At 39.8% G+C, this 12,995-nt stretch overlaps 1 protein-coding gene across 1 annotated transcript in view; it reads left to right on the top strand.

Annotated features, from left to right (window-relative positions):
* The window catches only part of LOC306714808 (phospholipid-transporting ATPase ABCA1), a gene marked incomplete at its 5' end in the record, with an annotated part of 123,059 nt that overhangs the window by 44,915 nt on the left and 65,149 nt on the right, over positions 1-12,995 (top strand). Inside the window, 8 exons of the mRNA XM_079184946.1 lie at positions 1-138; positions 5,162-5,376; positions 6,457-6,535; positions 8,495-8,697; positions 10,188-10,236; positions 11,042-11,146; positions 11,328-11,360; positions 12,004-12,143. Of these exons, the coding sequence (XP_079041072.1) occupies positions 1-138; positions 5,162-5,376; positions 6,457-6,535; positions 8,495-8,697; positions 10,188-10,236; positions 11,042-11,146; positions 11,328-11,360; positions 12,004-12,143 (962 nt within the window). The remainder of the gene's footprint in view (positions 139-5,161; positions 5,377-6,456; positions 6,536-8,494; positions 8,698-10,187; positions 10,237-11,041; positions 11,147-11,327; positions 11,361-12,003; positions 12,144-12,995) is intronic.

Genomic DNA, 12,995 nt, shown 5'->3' with positions numbered 1-12,995 from the left:
GTGGGATGCAGAGGAAGCTGTCTGTGGCTATAGCGTTTGTCGGCGGCTCTAAAGTCGTCATCTTAGATGAACCCACAGCAGGAGTGGACCCCTATGCCCGCAGGGGTATCTGGGAACTGCTGTTAAAATACAAACAAGGTATGAAACCGGTGGTAAGAACCAAGGCTCCACTGAGGGCTTTAAAAACCTCCATGTTTGTAGAATTGGCTTGAATTCACAGAGTGCATGTTTGGTCTGTTTTCAAGCTGAGAAAACTTTTCAAAACTGAGCTGAGTTCAAGGTAGACTTTCAACTGTAACGGCTCAAATATATCCAATATGAAAGCTGTTAAGGTAATGAACCATCTAGAGTTGCCAGCACAATTATTTTTTGTCCTTTTTTTTTGTGCCTTGCCTTGCCCTCTTTGACACTCAGTGGGTGGAGAGAAATTATAATTTGTACTGGAACAGATTGAAATGGAAGTAAAGACAAGTGAATCCAAGAAGCTTTAATTGACATTGCAATTTAACAGAGTCTCTAATTGTCTGCTCTATCAGTCTGCTTGTCACTCTCTGGCCTTATATACTTTGTGGTTGCTCGTGGCTTTAAGCGGGACATGGACATTATAGTAAGACATAACTCTCAACAGATGTCTAAATGTTTAATGTGCATTGAGTGACACTCCGCCCTCACTGTGTCATTAGCTTCTCTCTCTCTCTCTCTCTCTCTCTCTCTCTTATCAAGTCCTTTTACTCCAATTGGGAGGCGAAGATAACTCCGTTATAATGAGAACACCCACATCCTGGCTGGTTGAATGACTCATGTTTTGTGCCTCTCCAGTCTTATTTGCACGACAGTGTTACTAAGGTTTGTCATTAAGGGAAAAAGGCTGCAGGCGGTCTATTTGTATGAAAAGGCTGAAATTGGACTTAATATTGCGGTTCTTCATAGCTAATTAAGCGTGCCGTTTTTTCACACAGAACGGTTGACTGCATTGCCCTAAGTGGGTATTGTTTTGATTGAATTCAGTTGGGGCTTATTTGGTCTTAAAATTGCTCAAAGTACAAAGGAACATGGACATAAGGAACATGCGCTAATGGGTTGAATTTGATCGTCAATGTACATTTAACATGTTTAAGATTAGAGAACTTGTAAATAGGGAATGTTTATTATGCATAATATGGTCGCATGTTGGTATTTAATTATTCCTTAGATCTGTGCATTTAAGTTGGCTTTAATTTCTGTTGTCATGTGCCATTAGAACATTTCCGTAGAAAGTGGAGATTTAAAGTAATTAATTATTATCCACTGCTGAAAGTCGATTATTTTTAAATTACCCCATTCATTATGTTATAGAATGGGCCTTGAGGATGCTATTCATATGATGGATTTTATACATTCAGCCTTGTGTGTTTTAGCTCTGACAGCATCATTTTATATCACCTGTTACGATTGTAATTGATAACTTTACCAATTTACAAGCCTGTTCTGGTGCTTCCTTTTATTTTTTAGCTTACATAGCTCTTTACTTCGTCATAAATATGACATTTTATTTTACAGTGATGCACATTATACACAATATAAACTATTTGAGATTACGTAGCTAATGAAACTTGTTATCCAAGGATGTCTCCCACTTACAGACTGGATTTCTCATTTTAACAGCTTGTATCGGCAGCCATGTAATCACTGGAAGTAAAAACATTAGCGTCCCTGAAGTTAAATTATTGGGATTTAAAGAGCGCTTATGCAGTTGAATAACAAAACAGCTCCTCCAAAATGCCATAGTATATTACAGCATTGAGCATATTAAATCCCACGGTGAATGCTGACAGCATGAATGCTGCGTTTAGGCTGAGATTAGACCTGACACATGTAGGAAGGTGATTCAGCTTGTGAGAAACAAGGGGTGCGAAGAAAATGTGTCAAACAGTTTATATTTTTAGAGCACTTAAACTTCATATAGTTTGTAGCAATTCTATTCATTGTAGACTCCGATTGCAATCGCATGCACTTTTAGAGTTTCCCTGGGATTTGTGAAAAGTGTAAATACCATACATAATGCATTTTTACCAGGAATACACATTAATGTAGGGTTGAAGCCAATGTTCCAGTACAAATGGCATAAATATGCATCCATGCTATTTTGTCTTCTATGAGATCTTACTCAAGTCATTTTCATGACAGAAAAAACCCCATTTCTGAACATTTTTTGGTATGCTAATGTCTTCATGTCATACATTTTCAATAAAATAGGTTGTAGAGGGTGGAGGGGAAGACTGGAGCGGGCGATAAACTTCATATAACATTTAACACAACACAGAAAACCTGTGTAACATTCAGCCAATGGTTACAGATTCCTTGCAATAACCACAATGTTAAATTCTAACCGTGAACAAAACATATTTACTATGCAGCTGCATTTCTAGGAGTCCGTTTTCTGTCTTATATTTGGTCATATTTAATCAAAACAACAGGCTCACTGTATCTATTAATTCTGCGGGCAGGCTGTATGTGGCGTCGAGATCGTTTTGAAATGTATTGACCTAAATTGATTACAGGATTCAAACCTGCTGGCTATTGCCTTCTCCACACCTGCGTGGGTTTTGCTCCGGCTTCCTCCCACAGTCTAGGTTTCAAGAAGGTTAAATTAATAGACAACTTTAAATTGCCCGTGGGTGCAAATGTGAGCCTGAGTGCTTGTCTGTCGGCACCCGGGACAGGATGTACACAACCTCTCACCCAATGTCAGCTGGGATCGGCTCCAGCCCCTGCTTCCCTTCAAAGCTAAAGCATGTATAGCTAATGGATGGATGAATAGATGGATGATTGCCACAAACAGCAGTTAATACCGTTCTGTCCAGTAATTAATCTTACTGCCAATGTACATAATATCTGGCCAGGCATACTCACCCACTGTGAAATCCATTTCTATCAACTTGATTTAGAGGTAAGGAAGCTAAATAACAGAAACAAGATTACCAGCCTCACTTTGCTGTACGTAGTGCGAGTACCACCAATTTACCTGAACAAGGAACTCTATTTGATATATCACTTTGTGCTGTAATGCACCACAACACACTATAAATCAGCATACCTTTGTGGGCCATCTGCAGTCCAAACACATTTATTTTACTCTCAACTCACGGATGATGCAGTGCAATTAGTTTTTTTTCCCCCCTTTGTAAAGCACAACAAATCCCCAGGAAAAATCATCTGTGGGTTTGCACATCCTATACAAAATGAGCTGGCGCAGTCAAACTAAACATCAAGCAATATCCTCAGCCCACCCCCTTCATAAGCATAGCTTTCCCCGCACATATGTTAAATTGACTGGGTTGTGGGCATTCATTCAACTTTTGTTGGAGTTTGTATTTAGAGGGATTCAGACTTGCTTGGCATAGCATAAGGCAGTAATACTTAACTGAGAAGGGATGGATTTAGCAGCTCAGCTGGTGCACAAGTGTGGGAGGTGGGAGATGGGAAGAGGGGAGACAGAGTGGAAATAGTTAGCCAAGAAAAATGTCTGTCTTGGACTGCAGTTAATGACCTCTGAGTGTGTCCTTGTCACTGGGATAATGTGAACTGCGAGGATACAGATTTAACTAGCTGTGATTTAACTAGTGCAAAAAAATAGCCGCCAAGCTCAGCAGAGCACCTGACCTTTTGCAAAAAAACACCAAATTCAATGAATACAAAGTGAAAACTCCATCCAATCAGCTACTTACTGAGAATACATCTCATTTCCATCTTTTGAAGTCGATACGCTTGATATGACACACCTGTAATCTCTGAAGGGAGTTGATGTGATCTGAAACTTGCTTTTTAAAATCTTAAAAAGAGTCTGCAGCCTTGCTAAGGACACTGTGAGGCTATATTTGGGCACAGCAGTGCTTTGAGCTAAATGCTAACGCAAGCATGCTAACATGCTCGCAATGGAAATGCTAACATGCTGTCGTTAAAGCCTCATATTGGCTTTTAATAATCTTTGGAAAACATCTTTTTTACAAAACGAGTGCTGTAGATTCGCCCCTTCACTTACGCTGAGCACATTAAGTAGCAAACTAGTATGAACGTTGACATATTGAATGCTAAGTATTACTTAATTGGTACAATACTCATTACACTTATTACATACATGGTCTTGTTACAGGAAAAGTCAGGAGATCAGTAAAGTCATCCTCTGGGCACCCTGGTTATCTGTCCCAAAGTTCATAGCAATCCATTCAATAGTTGGGATACTTTAACCTAATCAGCCGTCCAACAGGCCGGCATTGCCATCTACAGAGCCCTGCCACCAGCGTGGCTGAAACAAAATCATCTGTAATTAGCATTTGTTGACTCTTTTGGCCTTGTTATCTGTAAAAAAAAATGTGATTGTCTTGATTTAACATTCTTTTCACAGTTACTGACTTCTAAGCACGTCCCTGTCTTTGTCACTGAGTGATAAAGGCAGCGGGTTAAATGTTTTCCGCTTTAACATTGACTGGATCAAAAGTTACCCGGGACTCTGTGATACTGCTTTCATGCCGACTGCAGATACATGACCATGCTGTGACTTCATTACAGATCTGGTACTGTTTTTCTGATTTCTGGGGTATGTGATAATTAATATGTGGTATGCGGTACAGCGTTATGTTAACGGATTAGAACACCTGTGAATAACCTTGCAATGAATGCCGTAGTTGTCGTTGCAATTGTGCTCAGTTTGATGCCTCTCGAATCAAAGGACTTGCAGCGCAAAAGAGAGCGCTGAAATGAAATGTGGCCTGGAAAGTAGTTTTAGGGAGGCCTTTATCATCATTCTAATTTAGTCCCAGATTGTTGCTCACACGCTCCTCTGGAGTTTCCTTTGTTGGGTAAAAAAATTGGCAATAAGGAGATAAGTGACTACCATGCAGAGACAGATTGTGATATTGGCTTGATTTTGAACACTTTCGATCTCTAGCAACTTTTCACGTCAGGCGTCCTTTTCATGACGACAGTTGTCAAAACAAACACTTTTCTAATGGGGAAAATGCTTCAGAAGTGCTATTTATTTTTTTTAATTTCCAGTTTGTGCCTCAACTTTTTTTATATTTGCAATCCAGTGTTTTTATACTTTACTTCATGACTATGACTCACAACACAAACGTAGACACTACTCCAGACACCAAGCACTCTAATGAGAGTCTCTCCTCAGGTCGCACCATCATTTTGTCTACACACCACATGGACGAGGCAGACATCTTAGGGGATCGCATTGCCATCATCTCCAACGGCAAGATGCGCTGCTGTGGCTCCTCACTCTTCCTAAAGAAACGTTTTGGCAGCGGCTACTACCTCACTCTGGTCCGAGATGGGACTGAGAAGATGACAGCTCAGCGTGATGGTATCATACGCCAGCAAGACAAAGAGGTACGAACAGAAAGCATATGTAGGTACTGGTTACTAATGAGCTGAAATTACAAAAAAACACACACAATCTTCTTCAAAGTAAAAAAAACAAAAACATTATTTTTGTCAAGGATATTTCCCCAGTGCACATGGCTGTATGTGATCTCGTTATTTCCAGATAACAACATATTTGGAGATTAGAGCCATTCTGTTTTATCCCCACTGAAATAATTTTACATAAAACTGCTGTAATTGGAAGTGGATCATTCTTTTTGGCTTCACGTATCAAGAAAATAACTTCAGCTGCAAGCCCCATTGACACATCTCTCGCCTGCTATTGAACATGGCTCCCTCTCACAACTTCCCTGAGTGCTCTCCCTCTCCCTTGCTGCCCTCCCCCTATAATGATCTGTGTTTAGTCTCTCCCAGCATGAGAATTGGCAAACGCCTACGTGCTGGATGATACTAATTGTCACCGGGGAGAGGGGTGATTCTCGCTTTTTCTCGCCAATGGTGCCTCGCACACATAGTTTTAATCAATAGGAGCAAATGAACAAGATGCACTGATGCCAGCAGGGCTAGAGCAATTACCATTAGTCTGCAGTCTCTTTGAGGTGAGCAGAGTCATTTGTTTGAAATAAATAAATAAACATGCAAACACCTTTTGTGGGCAAGGTAGAACAGAACCCCCCTTTTTCTATGTGACGGCTTTTTAATTCAGTGGAAGATTTTGCAATTACACAGCCAATATAACTCTGAAACAGAGTTGGACAAAGTTTGATTGTCCTGCCCTCATTTAGTGTGATTAAACTCCATTTAATGAATGTCATAAAGTTCTCGCAGTGAGGTTTATTCAACCTTTGTTGGAATTAAAATGTACTTTTCCTTTGGGTGTATTGTCTTAGACTGAAGAGATTGTTGCATTACCGCTTGACCACAATGTCTCATGCATACAGTTTTCTTTAGGGCAATTAAATAGAAACTCGTGAATGGCATCCATTATTACATTAATGTATGAAGGGAGTTGTCAGGGAGGCACTGTTCATCATTCTAAGTGGTGATGCTGATATAAGACTCTTTTAATCCAATTTTGATTAACAGGGGGAAGACTGTCCTTCGAGGAAGCGCAGCCTGGATGATGGCTTCGGCAGCCAGGGCTGGGACAAATCTGATCCCTCAGGTAGAAACTTTTATTATCCGTCAGTCGTATTGTAGGATTAGCCCCTAACCGTACCTGTAATGCTGTGCTTTATCAAAATGTTGAACAGTTGGCACAACATATATTTGAACAACAAATTTGTGCGATCATTTGAAACAAATTCTGTCATTATCTATTCGGTCTCCATATCAAACCTCCAGTAAAATGTGTAAGTTACCATAACACACACCAATTAAGGTACTATAGTTCAGCTACATGGCAGCCTTCTTTAAAACAACAAGACAGGAGTCTGGGCAGAGTTCCAAAACAGGTAAACGATAACCATAAAACCTCTAGTCCATGTGTGATCTGAAGATTCATTTGCTTTTCAATATCAAACCAACAGCAGCAGTAAAGTAGCTGCTGCCTTTAGATGTTGCTGAACTGTTCTAACTACTGGTAGAGTGCACTTTAATGTGCCAGTAAAATGGCAGGTACAAAATTAGCAAGGTAAGAGCTTTAGTGATGGAGAAGGAGTTTGGAAAGCTTTGTGAGTGCAGAAAAACAATAGGAGACAACATGGAAAATGATGGGCATTGACCATAATATTCTGATAGTATGACAAAAGCCCTGCGATAGAGTGATGCTCTTGATCAAAAAGCATTTTGTAGCTAAAGAGCCAGATATTAACCGAGGTAGTTGGTGGAGAGCGAAGACAGAGCTAACAGGAGAGTGAATAATGGACTTCCATTCATCAGGTGGCCGGAGACAACTCAAAATGAATGATAATGTTTCTGCTGGATGTATATATAAGCAACTGTTTCTTTTTTAACAAGTTAGCCAATTCAGCAAAAAAGAGATGATATGTCAAAGTCGTGTTTATAACTTGTTTACACTGCCCCAAGTGGCCTGGAAACAATCTTATTGCAGGTTGAAAGTCTAGGATTTCTAAATATAGTTTGATTTATTTCTCCTTTTAGGTGCCTTTACATTTTTAAATAAAACGCATTTACTTTTCCCTGTGCTCTACAGTAATGTCGGAGGGTAAATGAAATTATAACAAGTTATCTACCAATTATTCATTGACTACAGATAAATGTGTTGGGTAAATGATCAGGCCTGACTTTCCCTAATCTCACTTCATTTTCTTCTGAATTGACTCGTGTAAGAATGATAAAATGTAGATACACAGCGGAAGCAGAACAGGTATAGGTCAGCTTAAAACATGCGATGCTGGTGATTTGATTTGTTTTGATCATTTTTTCGAGCCTTGATCAAGTAAACAAAAGTACGAATGCAAAACATGATCAGAAGAGAAATCGTAGGCAGGTTCCAGTTTATTGTGGATGGAAAATCAATGCTCATACCTTCCAAATGATTATACACACGATGGTTGAAAATAAGATAGAAAATGCCATTATGATAATCATATTTCCACAAGTGACAGCACATTTCTCTTTATTACAGCACACACCGGTAAACAGACAGAAACACGCACTCATTTTCACAAATAATTCAGTGTGATGTGTGAGGCAGATCCATTTACTTCTTCATAAAACACCGGGCCGTTGGTTGTTAAGCTGCAGTAATTATGTATGAGAGGTTCTGGATCGATAATGGATGCGATGCGTTCTGCAACACTGTCCTGATTGATTCTCACTGAGACCCCGCTTCAGAATGGATGAGACAGGAGCATTATGTCCACTAATCTGTTTCAGTATGTTTAAAGGTCACAGCATTTGGTATGCTATGATCTCCATACATTACTCACATTTCTTTATTTGAAAATATAATTTTGCATCAACATTGGGTTTAGAAACTTTCAAAGTTGCTGTCAGTTACTGGTTGCTCTTGAACCCTCTGTCCATTATATGAATCTGACAAACGGATGAAGGAGAGATGAAAGGAGGGATAGAAATATCTGTTGTTTGTGTGCGTAGGATTTTTACCATCCTTTGGTGTTTTGCTTAGTGTGTCATTTTACAGCTCTTTGTCCAGCAGATTTGACAGCTGTGGATCAAATTGTGCGGCGCCACGTCCCCGAGGCAGTCTTTTTGGAGAGCATCGGTCAGGAGATCACCTACATACTGCCTTATGGTGGAGCTAGAGATGGGACCTTTGCTCTATTGTTCCAAGGGCTTGACCTGGCCATGGCTAACCTTGGCCTGACCAGCTACGGCATCTCTGACACCACGCTGGAGGAGGTACACTAAGCGTGGGATTGACAACTTAGCTGCAGACAAAAGCGGCTGCCTACATACACACACAAGCATGAAAGTTCACATACTGACAACATTGCCCTTGTTTTTCTTTTCCATCTTTTTTTTTTTTGTTATCGATGCAGTTATGCTTTATACCATCCTAAGTATTTCATCCTCCTTCCCCACCAAAATGTTGATGTGCAGTTTTCAAATGCCGTCGTGCAGTAGAACAAGCAACTAGAGAAGGAGCAACTAGAGAAGGAGCAACTAGAGAAGGAGCAACTAGAGAAGGAGCAACTAGAGAACGAGCAACTAGAGAACAAGCAAATAGAGAACAAGCAACTAGAGAAGGAGCACCTAGAGAACGAGCAACTAGAGAACGAGCAACTAGAGAACAAGCAACTTTCGGTCAGAAACACTGGTGAAATACTTTCTGGTTTACTAAAGTAAATGGACCTGTATGTGTACAGCGCCTTTGTAGTCTACCGACCACTCAAAGCGCTTTCACACTACATGTGATTTAAGTTGTACTTGCAGTCGCTACACATACAGTACACGGTCTTATTTCTTCATATGACTCACGCAGTGTTTTGCCATCCAGACCTATCTTGGATCACAAAGCTGAGTGACTGTTGGTTAATACCCTTCATGTAACTCAGACATGAATCAGACACTCATGGCCTGCAGGCAATCTAAATAATTCCTTTTGCAGTTCTAAAATTCAGACACGACAAGGTTATTTCATCCATCCATGTTTTCTTTGAAGTCCGACTACACTTCAGTTGAAATACGCAGTGATTTTCTATTTAAGGGACTAATATACAACGGCTGATGAATGGGATTTTTTCATGCAAGTTGGTCATATAATACAACTGTTCCTGGTTATTGTTATAAATAATCTTTTAAAGGACTGTTTGACTGTTTTATGATGTCAGTAGTTAGATTTTATGTTTTTGACTGATGTCCACATAAAATCACATGCAGTACAAATGGTGTCGGCTTTGCCAGGGGTGTTCAGAGCCTTTTTAGAGGGCAGATGTTGAAACGGGGCTTAACACGCACAGCAGAATAAAAAAAGCGAAAGGTCACTTGGACATTTCTCTCAAATATGTAGATTTATTTATTTTTGATATATGGCCTGAATTAATAAATGATGTCAATGAGGGCACTTCTCTTAGAGAGGCCAATTGGCAGGTGCTCAAGCAAAGGTTGGGGTCCCCGTGGATGCTCAACCCTGATCTTATTCTAAGCAGAAACGTGACCGTGTAACGGCCATCTGCATCAAATCTTTGTTCACTTGTTGAATACATTATGAGTTTGCTTTTAAGTGTAACAAAAAAAACAACTATAAAACAGCTTAGTTAAGCTCATCTACTGCTGTATCATTAGTTTCCCTGCTCGTGTGTGTGTGTGTGTGTGCTTATAAGGTGACAGAACACATACTGTGGCTCCCTTGAGAAAGTATATGAATACGTCATCTCTTCATTCCACAGATATTTCTTAAAGTGGCAGAAGATACTGAAGTGGATGCAGAAATACCAAGTAAGGTGGCAATATGTTTGCATGCTGTCACGTCAGGGGGATAAACAGTATAATGGATAACAACAAACAGCAGTAAAATTAAAATTAAAACTGTTTAAAACATTGTATTTTATGTCTCCCGTGAGAAAATAACTTAATGCTGCTCTTACACAACCACCACAGCTTCATGTGATAGACTATGATGCATCACGCCTGCCAGCTAATTCCACCTGAAGCCTTTAACATGTTCTTGATGATTCTCCAACAGTATTGCCTCCACCAACTAACCCCAGAGAGGCCGTTTCATTTGCATCCACACTGCAGTTACATCAGTCAAATTGAAAATAGCATTTAATATGCTAAAAGCAACTGTCTCAAAAATGTATACAAGAAATGCTGTACACGAACAAATTGCATTCACAGAGGAACTTATCATACAGTGAAAGTAGACAACAGGTGACTGGCAGACTTTGTGACATTGTTTGCAGCTATTATCTATTTCAAAGAGTAAAGTCATTTTTCGTTAATGCTTTTCTTACCCCTGTACACTCTCATTGCATTCTTACTTATACAGAATTATATTGTGTTTACCAACCAGTTCTTATTTCTCATTGATCGGATAAATATTCCATCCATCAGCAAGCAACTTCCCTTTTCAGTTTAATCTAAAAACCCATTTCCTCACGTTCCTAAAACACGTGGTTTTTATTTTTGCTTTTACATGGAACAATACGGCATCTTGCAGGGCAGGTAGCTACTCTGATTGTTATTTATAACCCTAAATTGGGTCAGGCCAAAACAACATATCTTATTTGTATTCCCACAGCAACTAAGGAGCCGTTGGTGAGAGACTGCAAAAGAGGCTCCCGCACATCCAAACGGAACAGCATCGCCAGCGTCCACATGAAAACAGAGCAAGTCTCTGGAATGAGTGGCAAGTCTCTCCAAATGTGTCTTGCAGTTATTTTTTTAATGTCGGAAGCTCAATTAAACATTTGTGAATTTACTCAAATCAGAAAGTTGAGTAATACTAATATTTATGGGTGCTATTTTAAATAGAAAATGAACTGTAATTCCTGCTTGAGGCTTGTTTCTTTCTGTTTCTCGTGCAGAATTAAAGGGAAGGTTCACAGGTAAAGTGGAAGGTAGGTACTGTACTTTGTCCTTTCTACAGACAATCATGGTTTTATTATGCTAGCAAATGTCTGTTTTTTCATACACCTTTCATTCTTCAGTTAATAACTTCATTTACTTTGGCTTCAATTTGACTGTTACACCTCAGTGGCCATTTTGAAAAGAGGGAATAAACAAGGGCTCTGTCTCCAGAATTTTCTGACATAATTTCTTTCCAGTCCATACAACATGATCTAACCCGTCTCTTCTGTTTTTTTGCCCTAATGAAAGACATTTCCTTTCATACAATGTCTTCGTCATGAAAACGGTTTTCAATCAGAGAATGCTTTATTCTCTTAATGACTACTGTCGCAAGATAGTTCTTTCTTTCTTTTTTTTTTAGCAAAGATATTCTTGAAGAATGTGAGTCATAAAACCAAGGTGTCTACAACGCCCTTTGTTTATCACCTGTCCCCTCCTTAGTAATGCCCAGTTACCATTTCCAAACATCATGATCTATTAAAGAAAAATAGCTGCTACGCTGTGGAATGAGCTAGTGCAGCTGGCAGGTTTAATACTTAAGTTATATTTCATCAGCCCATTAGTGTGCTTTCCAGGCATTTTACATATGCGTCAATGATAAATAACATAGTGGGTTATTAATGTCCACTGCAGACTTGAAGAAGAACGCCAGTGTCGGTGGGAAGGGATCCACGGTCATCACCGGATGCGAGCTGATCAGGAGGCAGTTCCTGGCACTTTTTATCAAGCGCTTCCACCACGCCCGAAGGAGCCGCAAGGGACTCATTGCCCAGGTAATGGCCTCAGTCTGTCATATTGATGAATGGAAGGGTTATACAAGGAGGGTTCCATGGGAGGATCAAGGTAGGATCGTATGAATTACATGTTGCCTTTTCGAAATCAGTTAATGACAAATATGATAGAGTAAGCTCATTTGAGATCTTCAGGGGAAAGCCATGTCATCCATCTTGATTTACTCAATAGTTGTGGAATTTAAGTTATCTGAGAAGCAATTGGACACAGAGGGCAGTATATAGAAAAGGAAAAAAGTTTGAAAAATGCGAAGAGCAGCACCAAGAATGATGTAATATCATCAGTGAACTGCACATACAATAATCATCATTACTCCCAAAGGAATACTTGAGGGACCACAGAGGCTGCAGACGGCATGAGCAACCTGTTTCTTGCCGTAGTGGGGGAGATTCCTCTCTTTGGTTTTCACAAATCACTTTCTGTGAGCAGAAAAGTGTCGATAACTGGGACCAGAATAGTTTAATCCCAAGTTTGGTCAATTCATGAGGCCCCACCTTTGCATGTTGACACAGAGTCATGCCTGGTGTGGGCAGGAAACTGTTCATACATTGTACATTGAGTCGGTGAAAGGTGTTTTTGCTGGCTTCAGTTGGAGTACCTCCAGTTTCACCTGATCGCTGTGATTGCCACCAGAAAGGCAAAGTGACACACATGATTTGTTTTTCCTTCATTTCACTGTGTGCTAATCATGTGTTTTCGTTAGCTATGTATTAAATGTGATCGCTTAACAATTACAGACATGACAGACTGCTATTAGCCTATTAAGTGCACGTCTATATCACTTTGCTCCTCGTAAACATAATTTCAAAAGTCAAAACCAATAAACGGGCACA

Source organism: Pholis gunnellus, assembly GCF_910591455.1.
Source record: "Pholis gunnellus genome assembly, chromosome: 23".
Taxonomy (NCBI): Eukaryota; Metazoa; Chordata; class Actinopteri; order Perciformes; family Pholidae; genus Pholis; species Pholis gunnellus.
Note: the sequence above shows the minus strand (reverse complement) of the source record. Positions and strands in the feature narration are given on the sequence as shown.